Source organism: Triticum urartu, chromosome 6 (assembly GCF_003073215.2).
Source record: "Triticum urartu cultivar G1812 chromosome 6, Tu2.1, whole genome shotgun sequence".
Lineage (NCBI taxonomy): Eukaryota > Viridiplantae > Streptophyta > Magnoliopsida > Poales > Poaceae > Triticum > Triticum urartu.
In genome coordinates, this window is record NC_053027.1 from 122,652,216 (window position 1) to 122,678,727 (window position 26,512).

At 43.5% G+C, this 26,512-nt stretch overlaps 2 protein-coding genes across 2 annotated transcripts; both read left to right on the forward strand.

Moving 5' to 3' along the window:
* The first annotated feature begins 214 nt into the window (after nt 1-214).
* LOC125517327 (protein RGF1 INDUCIBLE TRANSCRIPTION FACTOR 1) lies at nt 215-2,297 on the forward strand. The gene is made up of 4 exons (XM_048682521.1): nt 215-722; nt 802-1,056; nt 1,150-1,290; nt 1,754-2,297. The coding sequence occupies exons 1-4, from the start codon at nt 720-722 to the stop codon at nt 2,066-2,068; spliced, it is 714 nt and encodes a 237-aa protein (XP_048538478.1). The 5' UTR covers nt 215-719; the 3' UTR covers nt 2,069-2,297.
* A 12,803-nt stretch (nt 2,298-15,100) lies between these two features.
* On the forward strand, nt 15,101-19,385 carry LOC125516786 (BRAP2 RING ZnF UBP domain-containing protein 2). Its single transcript, XM_048682100.1, has 12 exons — nt 15,101-15,409; nt 15,503-15,618; nt 15,878-15,986; nt 16,088-16,202; nt 16,973-17,070; nt 17,408-17,514; nt 17,592-17,838; nt 17,938-17,991; nt 18,115-18,261; nt 18,351-18,415; nt 18,744-18,798; nt 19,071-19,385. Exons 1-12 carry the CDS (start codon nt 15,212-15,214, stop codon nt 19,230-19,232), a joined length of 1,473 nt encoding a protein of 490 aa, XP_048538057.1. The 5' UTR covers nt 15,101-15,211; the 3' UTR covers nt 19,233-19,385.
* The last annotated feature ends 7,127 nt before the right edge of the window (nt 19,386-26,512 follow it).

A 26,512-nucleotide genomic window follows, 5' to 3' on the forward strand; every position in this document is an offset into this window, starting at 1 on the left:
AATCAGGCTTACCAGCTAACTGTAATGATCTGTTTTATTTTGCATGGTATTTTCAGATTTTCATAATTTCTCCAGAGAAGAGCCACCGTTGTAACTTATTAGTGCACACAGTAATTCAACCTGATACTGAAATTACAAAATAGATTGAAAACTTATGTTCATGCAGGTAATTTACCTGTAGAAAACTGTAATCAATGTCATGGGCTCACGCAGATACTTATTAGTTGACTTTTTCTCTGAGAAGTAAAAGCCACTTTATGCTATAAATTGGAAATTTTAGAAGGATCAACTTTACCACAGAGTGCATGGGCAACCCATACGAAATGATTTTGCAGCTCCTTAGAATGGGTAATTATATTTTGTGAAACAACTTTCCTTTTTGAAATATGACATCCCGGCACCTACAAGGCTACAACGGCAATTCAGGAACATGTTCTTAATATGATGCACAAAGTAACTACACATGCCTATCACTACTCCTTCATAAAGCAAGGCTCCTCGCATGATAGTTCCATATATTAAGGAGTCAAATGTCAAAAGCTCTAGCAATGCAAGTATATAACCCCCTTCTTCTGGCTGGTCTAATCCTTCTTAGCCCACTAAACACCCCATCTCTCATTCTTCACAAGCTACACGTACTCTCTTCGTCAAAGCTCCCCACTCCTCTTCCAACAAAGAACACATAGAACACCGAAGGCTTTACACCGACATACATAATCATGGTGAGAATTCCCACCTTTTTCATGCTTCCTCATTTAAGTTCATCTTTTAGTGATGCAAAGATCGTTTGGAGTTTTGCAGCATCAGCAGGCAATGTGGAAGCCAGCATGGTTAGAGGCCCTCAGCACAGAGAAGTTCTTCGTGGCATGCCCCTTCCATGAGCACGCCAAGAAGAACGAGAAGAACATATGCTGCCTTGACTGCTGCACCAGCATCTGCCCACACTGTGTGTCGACACACCGGGTACACCGGCTCCTGCAGGTCCGGCGATATGTCTACCATGACGTCGTTCGGCTGGAGGACCTTGAGAAGCTTATTGACTGTTCCGGTGTTCAGGTAATATGCATAGTCTACACAGTATGCATGTGAGTCTGATAATTGTTGTCTGAGATGCATGCATGCTCATAATTCTGTATCTACATGGTGCAGTCATACACGATTAACAGCTCTAAGGTCGTTTTCCTGAAGAAGAGACCACAGAATAGGCAATTTAAGGGGTCAGGGAATATTTGCACCTCCTGCGACAGGAGCCTTCAAGAGCCCTATTTCTACTGCTCTCTGGATTGCAAGGTGATTTAGTAGAACTCGCGATCTAGTGTTATTCCATGTGATTACATGCAATTTAATTCTGATTGCTGAGAAATAATGTAGTTATATTGAGTTGAATTATGATGACTAACAAAATAATTATATTCGACTGAATTACGATGGCTGATAGAATCGCAGAATATAATTCATACTAAATGAGAGAAGCAGCACAATTTTGATCTAGATTCTAAAAGGTACTTAGCTACAATAGCATCTGACCTCATTTGCCATGCAATATCCCATATCAGAGTATTTAGCTACCTGAAGAATCTGATTGGAGAATCAGCTGGTAGAAGCACTATAAAGTAAAAATATATGAAAATTAATGTTAGCAAATTCAAAAATATGTTCAGATAGGCATTAAATGCATTTAAAGCGAACTGTCAATTTCTGGACATACATATGAAAACTACCTGTCAAGTTCACTCATATGCATCCTTTTCAGGTTGAGTACATATTACGGAAGAAGAAAGACTTGTCAGCATACCTGCGTCCATGCAAGACCTTGCAGCTTGGTCCTGACTTCTTCATTCCTCATGACGCTGATGATGAGACAACCCAATCAACACTTGTTGATGCTGATGAGCCTATGGGATCATCAGACTCCGATAATTTGAGCATACCATACACAAATTTTGTCCGGAAGAAGCGCAGCGGACCATATATCTGTGCACGATCTGCAAACCGGGTCTCTGACGATGACATGGCCACAAACATGAGCAGAAGGAAAGGGGTGCCTCAACGATCACCTTTGTGCTAATAAAAATAAAACACTAAATAGTCTTTTTTTTTTACTTCTTTGATGCTCTTTATCTCTTGGACTAAGCCGGTGCACTACTGACAGAATTTTGTCTTGATGGAACCATGTAATTTCAATGTACATCACCAGAGGCAATTGTACCCAAATTCTTCAGGTAGATGCACCAGTTCATATATATGTACGCCTTAACATGGTTCATATTATTCCTTTATCTATTAGTTTTTCTAAATGTTGTTATTGATCAAATACCAAATGCACTCAACAATTTCTGTGTAGGTCATTAATTAAGATTTATGCCTAATTATGCAAGCGATCATGTTATCACTCTCAATTCTTGACACACCTAGAACCATGGTAAAAAAATCAATCAATACATGAGTTTAAATATTCAATAGACTAGTCCTAAGAGTGTATTTTTGGCTAAGCAGAGGGGTTGTTTTTGAATAAAGTTTACAATATTGCCTTACCTCCACAATCTGGATAAAGCAGAGGGGTTGTTTTGAAATGTAATGCTCTTTTTTGGCAGCCATAGCTAAATTTAATAGGTAATAACCTGCCAAAAAGAAGCATTCTGTTGTAATCATCATATTTACCACACAAGGAATCTACCGTAGATTTCTGTGGAATCATGGGCAGTTGCAGTTTTTTTAACGAAATAGCAATTGACCTAAAGTATTTCATGTAATGGAAAACATATAGTGGTTAAATATTGTATTATTTATGACCAATATAAGATCAACGAATTTTCTAGTCTCATACTCTCATGTCAATCAACAATATTCTAAGCCCTGTTCTGAGCACTAGCAATTATTACACAAAAACACTAGGAAACAGATTCAGAGCTAAGCATAGCAGATTTAGTAAAATGATTAGTCATGAAACAACAGCGACGAAGGAAAAAAATAATAGGAAAATATTTTGAGATTATCTTCTACTACCCTGATTTCAGAAATGAAGTACTCTACTCAATTATTATCTTCTTTAAACTGAAAGCTCATGAAGCAATGTGAATCCATAACAAACATGCATTCTAGATGCTAAAAATGGAATCCTACAGACGTTTTCTTATTGTAAAAATATGCAAGCCTAGTTGATATATATTTTCATAGGCAATAGGTCTGTCAAACACAAAAAAGGTGCAATTGTCATCGCAAAAAAAGGTGCACCTGTACAGATCAAGAGACAGAAAGAGCAAAGTTTCTCCTACCAAACAGAAGTTTGCACTGATGGGGTGATGGTTTACCTTCCATTGCCCATTTCATGCCTACCTACGAAACGTCAGAAAAAAAAGGAAACATACTTCTCAACATTTTAGTAGTCATGCAATCAATCATATTGGTGCACAAAAACACTGGTTCGTCTTATTTGCTAACATATTCCTTTGGAAGGAAGGGTTAAGAAATAAAAGTTAAAAAAACTTTAAACCATTGGAAGTTGAGCAATTGCAGTTTAACTAATGAAGCCCTCAGTAATGCCTAGTCAGATCATCTCGAGATCAGCATGCGAGATTAATATTTTTTCCAAGCACCTCGTGATATGATTCGGCGCATATAGCTGGAAAGCTCGGGAAGTGCACTCGTGCGCGTCATCTACTAAATATTATAAGCATACTAAAGATAATCAAATGTCTACTTAAACAGTAAAATCTGTCATCCTCCAATGATGATGAATTATATAAAAAAGGGATTGGCCTAGTTACAGGTAAGGGAACTCTCTCTCCTTGACTTTGACTGGAGCTAACCATATTATTTTCCTTGGATTTTCTGGAACTGCTTAAGTTTTAACCACTTTAATTGCTTAGTACCTTCTATTGTGTTGTCTTGCCACAATACAGATGCATGAACCATCAAGTTTGGTTGTAGATCTCAAATTCATGCAAACTGGTAGGTTCAAAGTAAATAAAATTTAGTAACTGAGGACTGAGGTAACATGCAAGTTACAGAAGAACAAGTTCAGAAGTAACATTGAAATGTCAACTAAATGGTCATTGTCTTGTAGATGTCTCGTGATCCAGACTATTTAAACTGGCATTTAATGGAAAAAGAGAAGGAAGTAAGCAAATAAGTGACAGCTAGCCGATCGCTAAGCTAGCTAAGTTTCGTCAACCATTCTGATCAGATCAAATAGGCTTAATATGACTGAGTTAAGTAGTCATACTAGAACGAAATCATGTACTCAACAAGACAATAGTTTAATGGTAAAAACAATAGAATGACAACACAATTAGCAAATAAAGTAGACCAAATCTCGATATATGTCCCCGCAAAAAAAAAATCTCGATATATGTGTAATTTGATGCGCAAAACCAGCAGTGTTTCATTCGGTTCTTAACTTCTTATGATGGAAAAAAAAATATAAAGATTGATGGAAAAAGGAACTGGAACAACCACACGATTGAGAAATTTGGAGGTAGAAACAAGTTTGTGTAACCCTCAAGAACGAAAGATGAAACTCAATGTATTTGGCTTTTAAACACCAAAGTTCAACAAAGGCCGCAGCAGTATGTAACTACTAATTCAATAAATGTACGTTTCCAACTAGGGATGATACATAAACACATGTACCCCATCTCTAGTCAAATGATTCTAAGGAACGGATCAGATGTGAATTCAACTTAAAAGATGATGTGGAGTTGCAATTTAATCTGCCTGGCCAATGTACTAACCAAGGGCTCAGAATCAAGGCTTGCTCAAACGTGTTCTCTTTTTTCTGGGTGCAAAGAAATTTCTCGCCACGAACTGAGCCATTGGACGACCAACTGGATGCTTCATATTTCCTATATTAGGATGCAGCCGGACTTAAGCAACCCCAATGGTTCAACATATAGAGGGCAATGATGCATTATCATTAATTCGCAAAAAATAATTTGTTTAAAAATCTCAACAGTTTCTGGTTTATGCTCATTGACTTCCTCCATTGTTCCAAGATAAGATCCTTTTTGTATTGTCCCTACAACTTCCAGTTCCCAAATTCCACTTTGAATTCATGTCGGCAGAAACTGTTATGTATGGGCGGCGCGAGCAAGAAGATCCTGAATATATTTCTCCTGGGAGATGTAGAAGCCATCAGACGTCGAGGAGATCTCAATCCCAAGAAAATATCAAAGTGGACCAAGATCAGACATGAGGAACTGGTTGCAAAGGCGAGCCTTAACAAAGGCAATGTAGTCAGAGTCGTCATGAGGAACTGGTCGTATGTTTGGATGTGTGTGCTATGTCCTTCTTGCCCCGTGAGAACGCACCAAACTGACTGCTCAGTCGGTTGAGTGTGTTTTCCTTGGCTACAGCGATGAGCACAGGGGCTATCGCTGTTGGGATCATGTTGGTCGTCGCCTGCGCATTTCGCGTGATGTGACTTTTGACGAGTCTCGTTCTTACTACCCACGTCCTTCTTCCTCGAGCTTCTCTGTGGACGATATTTCTTTTCTTCTCCTTCCCGATACACCCCGTTATGTGCCTCATGTCCCACCTCTCATTCATTCTCAGTCACCACCGACACCATCTTCCTCCTCCTCCACCTCTCCACCATCATCTCCAGTCTGTCGCCCTCTCTCACCATTTGCTCTCCACTATACTCGCCGGCCTCGTACTGAGGATGTTTCCCCTGACGCGCCTTCCACCTCCGGTGCGCCTCCGCCTCCCCCGGTTCATAAACCTCCGTGCTCGGCCTCGCCCTCCGCCTGATCGCTATTCTCCTGCTCGGTACGGTCTCTCCGTTATTGCTGAGCCCACTTCCTATCAGACTGCCATGACTCAGCCTGAATGGCAGCTTGCGATGGCCGAAGAACTTGCTGCCCTTGAGCGCTCTGGCACATGGGATCTGGTTTCCCTTCCTTCCGGTGTTCGTCCCATCACCTGCAAGTGGGTCTACAAGATTAAGACTCGCTCCGATAGCTCTCTTGAGTGCTACAAAGCTCGGCTTGTGGCCCGTGGTTTTCAGCAGGAGCAGGGACGCGATTATGATGAGACATTCGCTCCCATGGCCCACATGACCACTGTCCGCATTCTCCTTGCTGTGGCTTCTGTTTGTCATTGGTCTATCTCTCAACTTGATGTTCAGAACGCTTTTCTCAATGGCGAGTTGCGTGAGGAGGTCTATATGCAGCCACCACCGGGGTACTATGCTCCTGATGGCATGGTCTATAGACTTCGCCGCTCCCTCTATGGTCTTAAACAGGCCCCTCGCGCCTGGTTCGAGTGTTTCGCCTCTATGGTGACTGCCGCTGGCTTCTTGCCCAGTGATCATGATCCCGCGTTGTTTGTTCACACATCTCCTCATGGTCGGACTCTTCTCCTTCTCTATGTTGATGACATGATCATCACTAGTGACGACTCTGACTACATTGCCTTTGTTAAGGCTCGCCTTCACGACCAGTTCCTCATGTCTGATCTTGGTCCACTTCGATATTTTCTTGGGATTGAGATCTCCTCGACCTCTGATGGCTTCTACATCTCCCAGGAGAAATATATTCAGGATCTTCTTGCTCGCGCCACTCTTGGTGATGAGCGCGTTGTTGTGACTCCTATGGAGCTCAACGTTCAGCTTCGTGCCTCTGACGGCGACCCTCTTCCTAATCCCACTCGCTATCGCACCTCGTTGGCAGCCTTGTCTATCTTGCTGTTATGCGTCCTGACATCTCCTACCCTGTCCACATCCTGAGTCAGTTTGTTTCAGCCCCCACCTCTCTCCGCTATAGTCATCTCCTCCGTGTTCTACGATATCTTCGTGGCACGATCTCTCATCGCCTTTTCTTTCCCCGCTCCAGCTCTCTCGAGCTCCAGGACTGCTCCGATGCTACCTGGGCTAGTGATCCCTCTGATCGACGCTCGCTATCTGCTTACTGTGTCTTTCTTGGTGGCTCTCTTATTGCCTGGAAGACCAAGAAACACTGCAGTTTCTTGCTCGAGTACAGAGGCTGAGTTGCGAGCAATGGCTATGTTGACGGGTGAGGTGATCTGGTTACGGTGGTTACTTGATGATTTTGGTGTGTCTGCTACTACCTCGACTCCCTTACTGTCAGGCAATACCGGTGCTATCAGTATTACACGTGACCCGGTGAAGCATGAGCTCACCAAGCACATCGGTGTGGATGCCCACTTTGTGCGTGCTGCTGTGCAGGATCAGACTCTCGCTCTTCACTATGTGCCTTCTGAGTTACAGTTGGCGGACTTCTTCACGAAGGCACAGACTCGAGCGCAGCATGCCTTTTTTCTCTCCAAACTCAGTGTTGTTGACCCACCATGAGTTTGAGGGGGGTGTTCGATGTGTATACTCTCCTTTCTGTATATCCCCATTGTATAAGGGGTTTTCTGCACTTTACCACACATGTATATGTATTGGCCTTTGGCCCTCAGTGAATACCAGTTGCTCATTATCCAACAGTACATAAGGTCACCATGGCAAGGAGATGAATTCCAAATTTTAGGATAAGATCACCAATCCCTCGGTTACATAGTTTATCATTTAAATTAGAAAGATATATTTTTGTTTGGGCCTTAAGGGAGAGATAAGATTTATGGCTTATTACTTTAGATTGGACTGTTAGGCCTCTATAAAGAAATAGAAGAGTCATTCTTCTATCCCCTTCCCATACCTCTCTCCTAAGCTCAGCAGAAATAATATTGTGATGTGGCTCTCTTCAAATTCATAACATTGATCGTCATCAACTGGAGCTCTTTGCATATAGGTTATGAAACCTAAAGACCAGTGATCATTGTGTCCTATCTTTCCATGATCATCAGGGAGCACTGATATATTTCCAAAATACGTTAAACATTCATGTACCTTTGCATTAAAAGAAGGTCGAACATTAGGGCATCTACTTGGTCAACCAGAATACCAAGAATGCACATTCTACTCCTACGCCGGCCAGCAGACATCATACAGGATCTACAGCACAATAATTACTGCCCAAGCATATAGGTGTTCTAAAAGTCAACCTAGTGTAACTTTTATTTAGATTAATATATATTTGGCTTTCGATATACTTCTATGTGGGCTTCGCAGGATGCCCTCTTGCATCCTTACGCCCAACAACCTGAACACCGAGAGGCCTAGCAAAGGCCATCTCCACAATTCACATCTGATAAATCAACCACACGAACTCATTGACTAAAAGCAGAGGTAATCACCTCAAAAAGTCAACTAGATTCACAAGTAATACATTTTTTTTGTTTCTGGGGATGCTCAGTCAACATATTACTAATAACCAAATAGCAGAGGATTGGTTGAAACCAGATTTGTGAAGATCTCTAGGCATGTTGACTGCAACCTTGGTAGGTACATTATTGGTCCATAGTTTTGCGAATAGTAAAACAAGGTTGGTTGATTAGATTTCCCCTAATAATTAGCCCGACCATGTTTACATATTTAACTAATACAGTTACTTGTCCTGCCATTATTTCCAAACAAATATGGACTACACTCATTAACAACTCTTTTTTTAAAACAGGGCAGAAAATATGCCTATATTTTTACGCGATTATCATGCACAAACATTTGAATCACTTCAAAGAGATTACGACTTTAAGGTGAACATGTAAGCTGAACGAAAGCCATGGCTATCGCTTTGATGCATCAATACTGAGAGCATGATAAGCCTCTGTACCTTGCTCGGTAAGTAACCAAGACTACAATATAAGCACACATCTTTTAGCTCCACACCAGTTTAACTGTATATATGGACATAACTGGTCAATTAATCTACAAGATAAATTACACCAGAGTAGAATAGTATATAACATAACATTTCAGCTGACACAGAATGTAAACGGTAGGAAAATCAAAATTTACCTGTCCCATAATGGGTGAACAGACATGCTTTTGCCCATGGACAAACTTACTGTACTCTGAACACCTGAATTTCATGCCTATGAGTTGCTAGCCAGGTTGACACATGAGGCCAAACGAACAAGGAACTGATCTAACTGTTAGAAAACGTGAGGAAGAGAGAATGACCGAACAGTTTTCTGTATTGAGGAGGAGAGAGATATATACAAGGTTACATGGGCCTGGGCCTCACTCTAGACTATGGGCCTGGGCCTGTACAAGACAAACACAACATATATACTTAACACCCCCCTTCAAACTTAAGGTGGGTCAGGAGCATCTGATACACCAAGTTTGAGAGTGTGAAACCTATGCTGATCTCTAGTTTGTGCCTTGGTGAAGAAATCTGCGACTTGAAGCTCTGATGGGACATATTGTAGCTTGACAGTGGATTGTTGACAATGAGATCGAGTGAAAAAGGCATCCACACCAATGTGTTTGGTCAACTCATGCTTGACTGGATCATTAGCAATCTGAATAGCAGCAGTGTTGTCACAAAGAAGAGGTGTTGGTGTATGACATAAGACACCAAGATCATCCAATAGCCAGCGAAGCCATACAATCTCTGCTGTAGTAGTAGAAAGAGCCCTAAGCTCTGCCTCGGCGCTGGAGCGAGACACAGCAGTTTGCTTCTTTGATTTCCATGCAATGAGAGATGTACCAAGAAATATGCAATAGCCAGTGACCGAGCGACGATCAATAGGATCACTCGCCCAAGTGGAATCAGAGTAAGCATGAAGCTGGAGCTGACTGGAATTAGCATAGAACAAGCGGCGAGATGTAGTTCCCCTTAAATACCTAAGGACTCGGAATAGGTGACCATGATGAACTGAGGTGGGAGCACAGACAAATTGACTGAGAATATGGACTGCATGTGCGATGTCAGGTCTGGTCACTGTGAGGTACACTAGACTGCCGACAATGTGACGATAGCGAGAGGGATCCTCAAGAGGAGTGCCATCAGTAGGACGAACTGCAGATGAAGCTCCATAGGTGTAGCGGCAATGCGCGTGTCAGTGAGACCTGAGCGAAGAATCAAATCCTGAGTGTACTTTTGCTGGGAGATATAGTAACCATCATCAGTATGCTCGACCTCAATCCCGAGAAAATAGCTGAGAGACCCCAAATCTGACATCTGGAATTGTTCACTCAATTTTTTCTTAACAAAATCAATATACCCAACATCATCTCCAGTGATCAACATGTCATCTACATAAAGTAGAAGCAATGTACGGCCATGCTCAGATGTATGAATGAAGAGTGCAGGGTCATGTTCACAAGGAGAAAAACCGGCAGCTTGAATCACAGAACTAAATCGCTCAAACCAGGCACGAGGGGCTTGCTTAAGCCCATAAAGAGCCTTTCGAAGACGACAAACATGACCTGATGGAACCTTGATACCTGGAGGTGGCTGCATATATACTTCCTCATGTAAATCACCATGAAGGAAGGCATTCTTCACATCCATGTGGGAAATTTTCCATGACCGAGTAGCAGCCACAGCAATTAGAGTTTGAACTGAAGTCATGTGAGCAACAGGAGCAAATGTCTCATCATAATCTTTCCCATGAGACTGTTGAAAACCTCTGGCAACAAGGCGAGCCTTGTAGCGTTCCACAGAACCATTTGACTTGGTTTTAACCTTATACACCCATTTGCAAGTGATAGGGACTGAACGAGGAGGTAATGGTACCAAATCCCATGTACCAGTACGCTCTAAGGCTGCAAGCTCCTCAGACATAGCCAATTGCCACTCAGGTGACACAACTGCCTCCTGATAGGTACTAGGCTCAGAAACAGCCCCTGCATATAAGTCCTTTTTGTATCGCGTTGCTAGAGAAGAGCCGTCAGTGCAAGGATCAGTAGTACTGGCTGGAGGAGTAGAAGACAAAGGCATAGATGACTGCGTGTCACATGGAACTTTAGAACGACGAGTGTAATGGAAAGTATTGACTGGAGGAGTAGAATAACGACGAGTGTAATGGAAAGGAAGACTATCTAGAGGTGGAGCTAGTGGAAGAGAGAAAGGAGCTGGTGAGGAAGGAGATGAAACATGTGGTGGAGATGGTTCTGATGTTAGGACAGAGGAAGGTTGTTCAGCTATGGACTCATCTAAAAAGATAGGTGGAAGTGAAAGAAACGAGGTAGACTCTAAAGAAGTTGAGGATGATGGTTTAGTGGAAGGGGAATAGAAGAAGGGTTGATCCTCAACAAAAGTGACATCGCGAGAAAAGCGAATGCGGCGAGCAGAAGAATCATAGCAACGGTAGCCCTTATGTTCAAGACTATATCCAAGGAAGACACACTGAGCAGACTGAGCAGTCAACTTGGTACGCTCACGAGGTGCTAAAAGAACATAACAAGTACAACCAAAGACATGGAGGTGGTCATACGTGGGAGGAGAACCAAACAAAACCTCACCAGGACACTTGCCTTCAAGGCGAGTAGAAGGTTGGAGATTGATAAGATAAACAGCAGTTGAGATAGCTTCACCCCAAAAATGAGTGGGGACAAAGGAAGAAATCAGAAGGGTACGAGCTGTCTCAACAATATGGCGATGCTTACGCTCAGCAACGCCATTCTGAGCATGGGCACCAGGGCATGAAAGCTGAGGGAGAGTACCCTCAGATGAGAGAAACTCGCGAAAAGCAGTAGATAGATACTCCCCCCCGGAGTCAGAACGAAAAACACGAACAACACTGGAAAACTGAGTATGGACCATATGTACAAAAGCCTTATATATAGAAAACAACTCAGAACGATGCTTCATAAAATAGACCCAAGTATGTCGAGAGTGATCATCAACAAATATGACATAATGTTTGTGGCTACCTTTCGAAACAAAGGGGGAAGGACCCCATACATCAGAGTGCACTAAATCAAAAGGATGACTAGAATGAGTAGTGCTGGAAGAGTATGGAAGTTGTATTTGTTTCCCTAGCTTACAACCCTTACAGTGAAAACCAGCATCTATGGAAACATGACCCAAAACACCTTGTCGAACAAGGGTAGATAAATGAGAACCACACAAGTGACCTAAGCGATGGTGCCACTGGGCAAAAGAAAACGACGAAGTGGATCTTGATCTTGATGCAGCCATCTGGAACGCGGATGTGGTGGAAGCTGAAGGAAGGCGTAAGGTGTCAAGGATGTAGAGGGATGTGGATCCTCTACGGCGATGGCCAGTTCCAATGACCCTCTTGCTCTGACGGTCCTGCACATAACAAAATGAGTCATCAAAACCAACAAAGTAGTTCATATCAGCAAGCTGGCCAACAGACATAAGATTCATGGACAGCTCTGGAGCAAAGGAGATGGCAGGAACAGAAAACTTGGATGTGCAAAGAGAACCCTGATGAGTAATAGAACAAGGTGTACCATCAGCAGTCTGAACAGAGGCACCATCCCGCACTGGCTGGCAAGACACAAGCTGAGAGTGATCAGAGGTCACATGGAAAGAAGCTCCAGAGTCCAGAACCCAAGGCTGGGTTGCAGCAACAGCGGGCTGAGAGAGAACAGATGTAGAAGCACCCCTCGCTTGCTGCTGATAAGGAGCTTGCTGCTGATAAGGAGCCTGGGGTGCACGACGCTGCTGATTGAGGGCCCGTCTAGCCTGAAACTCAGCTAACAGCTCTGGATGAAGCTTGAAACAACCATCTCTGTGGTGTCCTGCCTTCTTGCAGAACGAGCAGACGACAGTTGAAGGTGTGGCCTTGGAGGCACCTGGCCGTTGAGGAAAAGCCAGAACACTAGTGTGTAGAGTCTGCGCAGAAGTAGCCCCAAGAGAACGGAGATGAGTCTCCTCAGCGATCAAGCTAGCAAGTGCCTCTGTCAAGGTGGGAGGAGTCGTACGACCAAGCAATTGAGTGCGAATGTTCTCAAAGTCTGGCTTGAGACCCATCACAAACTGAAACATGAGAGTCTGATGGTCATACTTTTCCTTTGCTGCACATGACTCACAACCAGAATTACCCTTTGGAACCATGGAACCTAGCTGCCCAGTGATGCGAGTGAAAGCTCCATAGTACTCTTCTATGGACATGTCTTCTGCCTGCCGAGTGTTGTGTAAATTCTGCAACAAGGAGAAATGAAGTGCACTGCTGGGCTGAAGGTAGCGCTGCTCAAAGTACTTCCATATCTCTTTAGCTGAAGTGTGATGCTCAAGACTCATTCGGAGTGAGGGTTCAACACCCAGAATTAAAACTCCCATCACACCATCATCGATCTTTTGCCAAGACTTCCTTGCTGCATCATCATTTGGACTAGGTGGATCATCTGTCAGATGAGAAACAAAACCAGCTGTCCTCAAGACAGTCCGGGCAGAAAATGCCCATTCCCTGTAGTTTGAACCATCAAGCTTGATATCTATGATCAAAGAACCAAATCCGAAATCATTTCTTGCCATAGTGGTGAGCGGTCAGCAGCTGGAAACACCCAATCTGATAGCAGCTGCAGGCAGCAACAAGAGAAGAGCAGCAGACAGCCACAAACAGAAGCTGGATCTGGATCTCACTGGATAGAAGGTGGAGCTTGTTGGATCTTGCTGGATAGAAGGGGAACGCCTGGAGCTTGCTGTAGAGCAGGGAATTGCTGGAGATGGCTGCTGGAGAGCAGGGGAAGTATTCTCACAGAGTAGCTGTGAGGACACACAGAGGAGCTGTTGGAGAGCAGCTCCTACAGGTTGATGACGAAGATGGGATGGGGCAGCGATGTGGATGTCTCCTCACCAGACAGATCCGCCTGAATCACCTCACCGGCGGCGATTTCATGGGTGGCGGCTGAAAGAGGGACTAGGGTTTGGTCCTGGTCTGATACCATGTTAGAAAACGTGAGGAAGAGAGAATGACCGAACAGTTTTCTGTATTGAGGAGGAGAGAGATATATACAAGGTTACATGAGCCTGGGCCTCACTCTAGACTATGGGCCTAGGCCTGTACAAGACAAACACAACATATATACTTAACACTAACCAAAGCTTGCCCATGACAAACCAGCCATAGATTCCATCAAAGATTTGGCTTTCAATCTTTATGCCATCGTGTAAAGTTGCACAACAGCACTGTGAATCCAGTGGCCTGTTTGGGTACACTCTAAGTTGATTGGATCTCTCAATCCCGTCGAATGAACAGTGAAACTGAACTAAAATCCCTTCCAATCCAAAAGGTCAAATTGGAGTATGGTGTATCCAAGCAAGCTTGAAGGGGGGATGATATATGCATCGGAATCTAAATCCGCATCCTGACAATGACAAAATAAGCCAACATAGAAGATGATGACAGAGTACGTTCTAAGTGAATTCTCCAGGAAACACGACAAGTCAGTAATAAGTGCCTGTTCGGAACCTCTCCAATCACGAAACTCCGCTCGGCGCGAGGAGCTCAGTTTGAGCCACTCCCTGCAATTGTGCTGCCGCTCCCTCCGCTCCGGGAGCTGCAGTTGTGGAGCGGAGAGGATCCGAACAGGGCCTAAGTCAATATCTGTCAACTGAAATCATGTCTGCACCCCCAGAAAACAACATGCCATCGGTTCACTCTTATCCACTGCAACCAGCATAAGGCTCCACCGTGCCTTATTGCCATGGCCGGGTAAACTCTGAATTAGGCTCATCATCTGAATTCTGAGAGCCTACACACATTTCACTCATCAGCCACACTAACAGGCATCGTAAGTTCATGAACAGAGTCAGCACCTCATACCGTACAAACCTTAACATCGAGCACTCCACCTTTCCGGCACCAACCCTGGATAGCTGCGCTGCACTGCAACGCGCACAGCATTACGTCGACCACTTGGCGGGCAACCAACTATCCAGTTTCAGTAACGTAATGCCGACCTTCCCAACCTTTCCGGCACAACCCGAAGCAACCGCAAGATGCACGCGAAGCCCGAGCCACAGGCGCAGTGGATTATGATCTTTTTTTTTACAGAGGCGATGTGCATTTGTACTTGGAAATACTGGCCCAGTTCTCTGCGGCTTTGACTTACATAGGTGGAAAAAAAAACAGCCGAAGCCGGAAAGAACTCGATTCTAGCCGCTCCCCCGACGCCAAAGTCCGCCGCCGGGCCAGCGGAGGCCCTCCCGGCGCTGCCTCCCCCTCCCCCGCATCAGCTCGGTCGGCCTCCCCGTCCTCCACATTTTGTTTCCACCGTTCTACTTCGTTTTTTTTAAATCATATACGTCATCGCTTTATCTCACTGCCAGGTTGGCCCCACCTGGTCGAGTAGGGGGAGGACTTGGGAGCAGTTGAGCCAGGAACTTTTCCGAATAACCCCTTCCTCCTCGTCGTTGCCCTAGGCTTCTGATCCTCTCCGGCCATGGCGACCGCCGGCGATTCCGCCTCCCTCCCCCCCTCCGCCTCTCCCTTCTCATCCGCCCGCGCGCTCGAGTCGGTCCCCTTCTCCTCCGGGAACCCCCGCATCGAGGAGACCCGCGGCGTCGTCCTCCTCCACCCCGACCCACCCGCCGCTGCCGCTGCCGCGGCCGCCGCCTCCTCCTCGTCATCTCATCTTCCGGTAAGCCATCCCTGTTCTAGGGTTTTGTATTTTTGTCTGTTCGTGTATTGGGCGTTGTCACCTCTAACGCTCGCTCGCGCGGCGTGTTTGTAGGCAGAGAGGAAGCCGCAGGTGTTCGTGCCTGCGGTGCCCAACCACATGACCTACGCGGACTTCTGCCGATTCTGCGGCTCCTTCGTCCCCCACATGCTCGAGATGCGCATCGTCAGGTACCTCGCTTGTTCACCACTGCTTGCCTTCGCTTAGCTTCGCGCAGTTGCGTTGGCCCAAGGCCTCAATTGCATAGCTTGGTCCAATCCGAGTGGTTCTGAACTTCTGATAGGTTCAGTTTCCTCGATCCCATCGTTTGTTGTGCTGTATTAGACTTGTACCCTCAAAACTGGCCAACTTTGCATCTTTGATAGGGCTTGAGCTATTTTGATGTAAGCGCGGAATTGAGTATATTATTAATTGGTGCTCATAATGTAGGATTGATGGAGCGGAGGACCAGTATAGCGTTCTCATAAAGTTTGACACCCTGAGCTCCACCGATAGCTTCTACAAGCACTTCAATGGAAAGCAGTTCTCATCACTGGAGGTGTTGGTTTCTTCTAATTCTGCTGAATATATACTTGTTTTTTCTTCTGCTGTGATTAAATGTGTGCCATCGTGATTAATTGGAGATTGATGTGTTTGCAGGGTGATGTTTCTCGTGTACGTTTTGTGGAAGACGTGCACTACACTCAATTGATCGAGCATGCCCATAGCTCGATTACGAGCTCAGCTGAGCAGCCTACCTGCCCAGTATGTCTAGGTATGTGGAGATATTTTGAATTAATCTAGCTATGTATTAGAAAATTAGAATACCACATTTTGTTTATTGTCTGAAATAATTTTGTGCTGTTTTAGTTCTTTAAAATGATTATAATGTTTGCCTAACCACATTTCTGAATTATGCCATAATTCACTTAATATGAGAAAGAGACATGATTGCAGTGTGCTGATGTTAGGATGTAAACCACATCATGGACCTGTGTGTCATATAATAAATGTATGTCACATAAGTGAAACCTGATTTTGAAGCATGTATCCTTGCCATCTCTATTCCTCTAATAAACTTAAGTCACGTTAAGTTTTCACCTAATGCTAGTGCTGTTGAATATTTAAACCCCATTTGATCTGTGCTGACATGCATTATTTTAGCTTGTTTATGTCTTGTAACTGCTGTTAACCCCGGATGTGCAATTTTGTGATTCTCATGCATATACATTTAAAATGCAAGTATATGAGGCTAAGAAGGCAAGATGATCTCTTGCCTATGCTATGCTGTTGGCCTGTTGCCATATAGTTTTAAGCACTTTGGCAATGGGTGTCATATGCATCTTTACAACTGTTACATGTAAACTATCCACCACACCTTTTATGTTCAACTCATGATATATAGGTGTTACTCCCTTGAGATTGCCCCATGCCTATTTATTAGCTTCGTAGAACATATGTTTTCTTACTATTTACCTAAGCCCAAGCAATAGGATTTTGAATTTATGTTGACTGTGTTGTTTATTCGTTTCTATTTTCAATCAGAGCGACTTGACCAAGATCCTGGAGGCATTCTTACTACAATATGCAACCATTCTTTCCACTGTTCATGCATATCAAAATGGACAGACTCTTCGTGCCCAGTAAGAGCTTAATATGATATATTTAGTTTATGACTCTTACTATTTTATATTAGTTTACTAATTGGAATTATAATGTTTATATTATACCACTGTACTTGAAATTAACAGCGGAATTATAAAGACCTAACGGTGCTATCAACACCTGAATCCTGATGGAAACTTTGCTTTGCCAAGTTGATAGCGTTTTGAAATACAGCACTCAGCCACTCTGTTTCGTTCATCACTGTAGAATTTGGCCTTCCTCTGTTTTGTTTTCCCTTGGTCTAGGGAAGTCATGCAAGTTTTTTCCTATCAACGCAAAGAGTCCCTTTTGCTTATGTTTGAAAGTATCACACAGGTTTGTAGGTATTGTCAGCAGCAACCTGAGAAATCAATGTGTTCTGTTTGTGGAACTTCGGAAAATCTTTGGATTTGTCTAATCTGTGGTAATGTTGGCTGTGGAAGGTAAAATATTTCCTGTTCATTCTGTAAGTTGCAAATGTTACTAGTTAACTTATTAACTTTGATTGGTGCGGTCACAGGTACAAAGGTGGTCATGCTATTGAACACTGGAAAGAAACTGAACACTGCTATTCACTTGAATTAGAAACACAGAAGGTTTGGGATTATGCTGGTGACAACTATGTCCATCGTTTGATTCAGTCCAAAACAGATGGTAAACTGGTTGAGTACAATTGCTATGGTGGTCATGAAGCAGATGGTATCTGTTCAATATGCAGTGGTGATGCAGGAATGGATGAAGCTCTACTAAACAGTAAAGTTGAAGCTGTAATGTACTAAGTAAATAATCTTTGATATTATTAGCTATACCACCCTGGTATGTTTGTGCGTATCTTCTTTTATGACTTTGCACTTCTCTTCTTTTAGATTGTTGAAGAGTACAATGATCTCCTCACGTCTCAGCTTGACAAACAAAGAAATGTAAGTTTGTATGTTTTTGTGGCTGCTCCTTTATATTTATAAGACTACTACTTGACATATTGTTGACATATAGTATTTGAGAGGGTAAGGTAAATTCTGACTTTCTTTCTGGTGCTAATGTAGTACTATGAGTCACTTCTGTCAGAAGTCAAAGAGGAGAATGAGAAAGAAATATCTGCAGCCACTTCGAAAGCTGTGAGCATGATGAAACTCCAAAAGTTACAGGCAAAGCTTGATAAGTGCCTTGAAGAGAAAAGTTTTCTTGATGATGTGAGCACTATAGTATTTGTTGAAGCTAGGTCTAAATGTTAGAACTTAAAAATCAGTGATGTTGCATTACTCATAATTAACCTTTTCAGATCAATGCCAATCTTGTGAAAAATCAGGAGATGTGGAAAGAAAGGGTTCGGAAAGTTCAAGAAAGGTATCTTCTTCATTGCTTTTAGAATTATCACCAGAAAAATGGATGTACCTTCCAGAGCTAAAGCTAATGCTCATGATATTAATATGGGATTGCAGCTGTGAAAGTTTCATGCACAGCTATACATGACAATTTTTTAAATTTTGTTCCATATATTCTCATGAGTGACTAAAAAAAACTAGTCACTATGAATTGTTTTTTATTTTCACTTTTTGTGGCATTTTCTTCGGCCATCGCCCTGGCTGTTGAAATATCTAGATCATTAGGATTCAGAAAATAGTTGTAGTTCCTATTTTAGTGTCGATCTGAAGTGGCTAGATTTTATTTTCAGGGAACAAGCTGCACTTAAATTGAAAGATGAGAAGATTGAGAAGCTGGAGGCGGAGGTTAGTATGTTAAAGTAACTGCTGTGTTGGTTCAAATAGTAACCTGTGTCATGTTACGATACTGCATGTTCATCTTTAAACAAAAAGTTAATAACTGAATTGGCTTGCAAAATGTGACAATACAATCAATGCATCTATCAGCCGATGTTTGGTTTGATGAACACACACATTACTATGCTGTTTACGGTACACACCATTTCTTTCTGTTTTTTTTATAGTAGTATGCATAGTTGTTAGCCTACAGCTAACCCTTCCCCGTTGTCCTGTGACAGCTAAGAGATTTGATAGCCCATATCGAGTGCCAAAACGCTGTGGCAGCAGCTCCTGGATCAATCTCAAGTGATATACAAGGGGGCACAATTCTTCCTGGACCGTCTACACCATCCTCGAGCAGCAGCCCTGTTCGCCCCACAAAGGACAGGAAGCGGAATTGAGATCTGCTTACCCTGACTAGATTTAAAGGATCTGCTTACACTTTAGACTGTTAGGGTACATTCTTATCCCAATTCTCCACCCTTTGCTACTCTGTGATTTGTTCTCAAGTCCATGTCCATTGGGCTCTTATGAATAGAAAGTTACCTGTTGCCCATGGTGGCATTTGGTGTGGAAAAAAGTCACTGAGGCCTTGTTTGGTACTAGTGTATTTTAGGGAATTGGTGGGGATTATCCCGGTCAAACCCCTAAATCCCCACATATCCCAGAACACCATTTGGTTCTAGTGTATTTGACATGTTTCATCCCCACATTTCCCCACAAATCCCCAAACTCTAGTGCATTTTTCTCAATACCCAATACACTACTCCTACCTAGTGTATTGGGGATAAATGGGGATTTGAAGGGATTGGGTGAAGGTTGGGGTTTCACCCAATCCCTATGGGGATTATCCCCACCAATCCCCTCAAAAACCCTAGTACCAAACAAGGCCTGATGAGGGGAAGAGAAACCCGACGTTTGATTGGACATTTGCACATGAGTTTTTTCATTGTTCATGATGTTGATAAGATATTTGTGTGGAAAAAGTCACGCTGAGATTGTGTGGAAGACGAAAGATACCGGAGGATCATCCGAAGCTACATAGTTGATATTTTCAATGTGATTTTGGAAGAACATGCACGACAAGCCAAATGATGTATGCACGCACGCATACGTGCCGTGCGAATTGATTGTCGCCTTGTCGGTATGGTTGGACATTTCTAAATCAAATAGATGGCCCGGGTGACACATGTCTGAGCTAGGCAAAATAAGGTTTTCTTTTGACCAAAATTCACAGGACAAATTTGTATCCATTCGCTAGTGTTTTTTCCCCTTATGTATGCCCTGTGTTGATTCTCTAGTGTTTTTTTCTTTTTTCTTTTTTGCTGGAAGGTTCTCTAATGTATGACCCGCAGATGTGATTTTGTACTGCATTTCATAGAACACAATTCTATATATGCACCCAAAAGTGAAATCAAGCAGAAACGGTGAAAGAAGGGACCAAAACAATATGTCGTGCAGTTCCCTTCGTTAGAGCAACTTTAATTGGGCGACCTATTTCGTCCGCCGCCGTATGTTTAGGTCGGCGTGGACACAAAAGGCGGCCCAACGCGTCGACCCAAACGGACGCGCGTCCACATAGTGACCCATTCCCGGCCCAATTTTAAGCCGGATTTACGTCGGTGTTGGACACAAAACGAACGTGTGCGCGCGTCAACTCCTCTCTCCGGGCCCACCGGTCGGTGGCGTTCGCCACCATTTTCCCCAAAAACCCTCCCGCCCACACCAGCTATGGACGACAACCTTGATGCTGCCGCTGGCCTCGCCTCCCTCGCCTCGTTCAGCATGACGACCGCCCCCTTCCGGAAAGGCAAGCCTCGTGCCCCGTACAAGACCGCCGTCGCGCCCAAGACAAAGAAGGCGATGACGCCCGAATAGCGGCAAGGGAGTCGGCCAAGAGGAAGGGCCGGAGGCACGCCGCGGACAAGAGGGATGAGGCCGCCGCGCACGCCGTCGTCACCGCCGCGCGGTAGGAGGTCACAAACGCCCGCGTCGCGGCGACAACGAGGGAGGCGCTCTACATGCTAGAGTTAAACCCTAGCCAGCATGGTCTCGTCAACGCCGCCGTCGCCGCGGCCAGCACCGGCTCATCGGCCCTCGGATGGTGCTACCCGACTCGCCCCGCGCGTTGGCTTGCACCCCGATGTCCGGCTTCCACGTGTACCCGCAGGCCTCCCGCCTCTCCGGGGAGTGCTCGCCCGACGTGAGCGTGGTGGCGCCTTCCACGCCCGCGCCCATCGACCTCAACGCCACACCGGTGGCCGATGGCTCGTCATCCGGAGGCGCGAGGAAACACGCGCGACAGATGCCGACCGGCGTGCTCCCGGACGCCCGCAACCTGTTCGAGGGAATGCCATCCGCCGGCGATGAGGACTACATGCAAAACTTCATCTTCGATGGCGGTGCGCCGGCCGCTGGCTACGATCACGAGGAGACACAAAGCCAGGACGGCCACGGGGCGTTCAAGCCGGCCGCTGGCTATGATCCCGATCAGGCGGCCTTCATGCGTGATCAGGTCAGCATGGACCTGGACGGCTTCCCACTTGACCACGAGTTTCCGGACGACTACAGGCAAGAGGAAGAGGACGAGTGCGACATCGAAGTGGAGCCTTTGTTCGAGAACGAGCTCGCCAACCAAGCCGTCGGTCCGAAGCCGAAGCGCAAGAGCAAGCGCACGAAGGCATACACGGCGGCCAAGGACAAGCTTCTTTGCGAGTGTTGGCGAGAAATTGGACAAGACCCCAAGACGGGCTCCAAACAAAAGCATTCAACCTTTTGGATTTGTGTCCACCGGAAGTTTCATGAGCGCAAAAAGTTTCCGCCTTACCAAATTGTGAGCACGCGCGGGTGGGTGTCCATTTCGAGGCGATGGAGGGTGATCCAACAAGAGTGCAACAAGTTTTGTGCCACTCTTGAGAGCGTCAAGGCCCGCCCCGTGAGCGGCATTGATGTCTACTACACAACCTTCTTCTTGTAGATGTTGTTGGGCCTCCAAGTGCAGAGGTTTGTAGGACAGTAGCAAATTTCCCTCGAGTGGATGACCTAAGGTTTATCAATCCATAGGAGGCATAAGATGAAGATGGTCTCTCTCAAGCAACCCTGCAACCAAATAACAAAGAGTCTCTTGTGTCCCCAACACATCCAATACAATGGCAAATTGTATAGGTGCACTAGTTCGGCGAAGAGATGGTGATACAAGTGGTATATGGATGGTAGATAAAGGTTTTTGTAATCTGAAAATATAAAAATAGCAAGGTAACTAATGATAAAAGTGAGCACAAACGGTATCGCAATGCTAGGAAACAAGGCCTAGGGTTCATACTTTCACTAGTGCAAGTTCTCTCAACAATAATAACATAATTGGATCACATAACTATCCCTCAACATGCAACAAAGAGTCACTCCAAAGTCACTAATAGCGGAGAACAAACGAAGAGATTATGGTAGGGTACGAAACCACCTCAAAGTTATCCTTTCCAATCAATCCGTTGGGCTATTCCTATAAGTGTCACAAACAACCCGAGAGTTCGTACTAGAATAACACCTTAAGACACAAATTAACCAAAACCCTAATGTCACCTAGATACTCCAATGTCACCTCAAGTATCCGTGGGTATGATTATACGATATGCATCACACAATCTCAGATTCATCTATTCAACCAACACATAGAACCTCAAAGAGTGCCCCAAAGTTTCTACCGGGGAGTCAAGACGAAAACGTGTGCCAACCCCTATGCATATGTTCATGGGCGGAACCCGCAAGTTGATCACCAAAACATACATCAAGTGAATCAATAGAATACCCCATTGTCACCACGGGTATCCCACGCAAGACATACATCAAGTGTCCTCAAATCCTTAAAGACTCAATCCGATAAGATAACTTCAAAGGGAAAACTCAATCCATTACAAGATAATAGAGGGGGAGAAACATCATAAGATTCAACTATAATAGCAAAGCTCGCGATACATCAAGATCGTACCACCTCAAGAACACGAGAGAGAGAAAGAGATCAAACACATAGCTACTGGTACATACCCTCAGCCCTGAGGGAGAACTACTCCCTCCTCGTCATGGAGAGCACTGGGATGATAGAGATGGCCATCGGAGAAGGATTCCCCCTCCGGCAGGGTGCCGGAACGGGTCTAGATTGGTTTTCGGTGGCTACGGAGGCTTCTGGCGGCGGAACTCCCGATCTATTATGCTCCCCGAAGTTTTTAGGGTATATGGGTATATATGGGAGGAAGAAGTACATCGGTGGACCTCTGGGCTGTCCACGAGGCAGGGGGCGCGCCCCCCACCCTCGTGGGAAGCCTAGGACTCTCCTGGTCCAACTCCGATACTCCGTGGGCTTCTTCTGGTCCAAAAATAAGTTCAATTGGACTCCGCTTGATTTTCCTTTTCTGCGATACTCTAAAACAAGGAAAAAATAGAAACTTACACTGGGCTCTAGGTTAACAGGTTAATCCCAAAAATCATATAAAATAGCATATAAATGCATATAAAACATCCAAGGTTGATAATATAATAGCATGGAACAATAAAAAATTATAGATACGTTGGAGACGTATCAGCATCCCCAAGCTTAATTCATGTTCGTCCTCGAGTAGGTAAATGGTAAAAATTGAATTTTTGATGTGGACCTAACATATTTATCCATGTAGTTCTCTTTATTGTGGCAAGAATATTCAGATCCATAAGATTCAAGACAAAAGTTTAATATTAACATAAAAATAATAATACTTCAAGCATACTAACCAAGTAATGATGTCTTCTCAAAATAACATGGCCAAAGAAAGCTATCCCTACAAAATCATATAGTCTGGCTATGCTCTATCTTCACTACACAAAATATTTAAACCATGCACCCCCCCGATGACAAGCCAAGCAATTGTTTCATACTTTTGATGTTCTCAAACTTTTTCAACCTTCACGCAATACATGAGCGTGAGCCATGGACATAGCACTATAGGTGGAATAGAATGGTGGTTGTGGAGAAGACAAAAAGGAGTAGTCTCACATCAACTAGGCGTATCAACGGGCTATGGAGATGCCCATCAATAGATATCAATGTGAATGAGTAGGGATTGCCATGCAACGGATGCACTAGAGCTATGAATGTATGAAAGCTCAACAAAAGAAACTAGTGGGTGTGCATCCAACTCGCTTGCTCACGAAGACCTAGGGCATTTTGAGAAAGCCCATCATTGGAATATACAAGCCAAGTTCTATAATGAAAGATTCCCACTAGTATATGAAAGTAACGACATAGGAGACTCTCTATCATGAAGATCATGGTGCTACTTTGAAGCACAAGTGTGGTAAAAGTATAGTAGCATTGCCCCTTCTCTCTTTTTCTCTCATTTTTTGTTTTTTTATTTGGGCCTTTTCTCTTTTTTATGGCCTTTTTTAATTTTTTTTATTTGGGTCTTTTCTCTTTTTTTATGGTCTCTTTTTTCCGGAGTCTCATCCCGACTTGTGGGGAATCATAGTCTCCATCATCCTTTCCTCACTGGGACAATGCTCTAATAATTATGATCATCACACTTTTATTTACTTACAACTCGATACTTAGAACAAGATATGACTCTATATGAATGCCTCCGGTGGTGTACCGGGATGTGCAATGACTCAAGAGTGACATGTATGGAAGAATTATGAACAGTGGTTTTGCCACAAATATGATGTCAACTACATGATCATGCATAGCAATATGACAATGATGAAGCGTGTCATAATTTACGGAACGGTGGAAAGTTGCATGGCAATATATCTCGGAATGGCTATGAAAATGCCATAATAGATAGATATGGTGGCTGTTTTGAGGAAGGTAATGGTGGGTGATATGGTACCGGCGAAAATTGCACGGCACAAGAGAGGCTAGCAATGGTGGAAGGGTGAGAGTGCGTATAATCCATGGACTCAACATTAGTCATAAAGAACTCACATACTTATTGCAAAAATCTATTAGTTATCGAAACAAAGTATTACGCACATGCTCCTAGGGGGATAGATTGGTAGGAAAAGACCATCGCTTGTCCCCGACCGCCACTCATAAGGAAGACAATCAATTAATAAATCATGCTCCGACTTCATCACATAACGGTTCACCATACGTGCATGCTACAGGAATCACAAACTTCAACATAAGTATTCCTCAAATTCACAACTACTCAACTAGCATGACTCTAATATCACCATCTCCATATCTCAAAATAATCATCAAGTATCAAACTTCTCATAGTATTCAATGCACTTTATATGAAAGTTATTATTATATCCCTCTTGGATGCCCATCATATTATGACTAAATTCATAACCAAAGCAAATTACCATGCTGTTTAGGACTCTCAAAATAATATAAGTGAAGCATTAGAGATCAATTATTTCTATAGAATAAAACCACCACCGTGCTCTAAAAGATATAAGTGAAACACTAGGGCAAATGACAAACTACTCTGAAAGATGTAAGTGGAGATCAATGAGTAGTCGAATAATTATGCAACTATGTGAAGACTCTCTAACATTTAAGAATTTCAGATCTTGATACTTTATTAAAACAGCAAGCAAAACAAAATAAAATAAATTGACGCTCCAAGCAAAACACATATCATGTGGTGAATAAAAATATAGCTCCAAGTAAAGTTACCGATGAACGAAGACGAAAGAGGGGATGCCTTCCGGGGCATCCCCAAGCTTAGGCTCTTGGTTGTCCTTGAATATTACCTTGGGGTGCCTTGGGCATCCCCAAGCTTAGGCTCTTGCCACTCCTTATTCCATAGTCCATCGAATCTTTACCCAAAACTTGAAAACTTCACAACACAAAAATTAACAGAAAACTCGTAAACTCCGTTAGTATAAGAAAATAAATCGACACTTAGGTACTGTTGTGAACTAATTCTTGATATTTATTGGTGTTAAATCTACTTTATTCAAACTTCTCTATGGTTTATAAAATCTTTTACTAGCCACAGATTCATCAAAATAAGTAAACAACACATAGAAAACAGAATCTGTCAAAAACAGAACAGTCTGTTATAATCTGGATCAAACGTATACTTATGGAACCCCAAAAATTCTAAAATAAATTTCTGGACCTGAGGAATTTATCTATTAATCATCTGCAAAAAGAATTAACTAAATATCACTCTTCAATAAAAAAATGGCAGCAATTCTCGTGAGCGCTAAAGTTTCTGTTTTTTTACAGCAAGATCGCAAAGACTTTCCCCAAGTCTTCCCAAAGGTTCTACTTGGCACAACCACTAATTAAAGACAAAAGCACAACCATAACAAAGGCTAGATGAATTATTTATTAGTAAACAGGAGCAAAAAGCAAGGAACAAAAATAAAGTTGGGTTGCCTCCCAACAAGCGCTATCGTTTAACGCCCCTAGCTAGGCATGATGATTTCAATGATGCTCACATAAAAGATAAGAATTGAAACATAAAGAGAGCATCATGAAGAATATGACTAGCACATTTAAGTATAACCCACTTCCTGTGCATAGGGATTTTGTGAGCAAACAACTTGTGGGAACAAGAATCAACTTGCATAGGAAAGCAAAACAAGCATAACTTCAAGATTTTAAGCACATAGAGAGGAAACTTGATATTATTGCAATTCCTACAAGCATAAGTTCCTCCCTCATAATAATTTTCAGTAGCATCATGAATGAATT

Excerpts from the sequence above, each read along its gene's own strand:
- LOC125517327 (XM_048682521.1), top strand. Across the intron at positions 1,057-1,149 it reads TTGACTGTTCCGGTGTTCAG|TCATACACGATTAACAGCTC; the intron begins GTAATATGCATA and ends TACATGGTGCAG. Across the intron at positions 1,291-1,753 it reads ACTGCTCTCTGGATTGCAAG|GTTGAGTACATATTACGGAA; the intron begins GTGATTTAGTAG and ends CATCCTTTTCAG.
- LOC125516786 (XM_048682100.1), top strand. The coding sequence starts at position 15,212 with ATGGCGACCGCCGGCGATTCCGCCTCCCTCCCCCCCTCCGCCTCTCCC. Across the intron at positions 17,515-17,591 it reads GGTAATGTTGGCTGTGGAAG|GTACAAAGGTGGTCATGCTA; the intron begins GTAAAATATTTC and ends GTGCGGTCACAG. Across the intron at positions 18,262-18,350 it reads AGAAAAGTTTTCTTGATGAT|ATCAATGCCAATCTTGTGAA; the intron begins GTGAGCACTATA and ends TAACCTTTTCAG.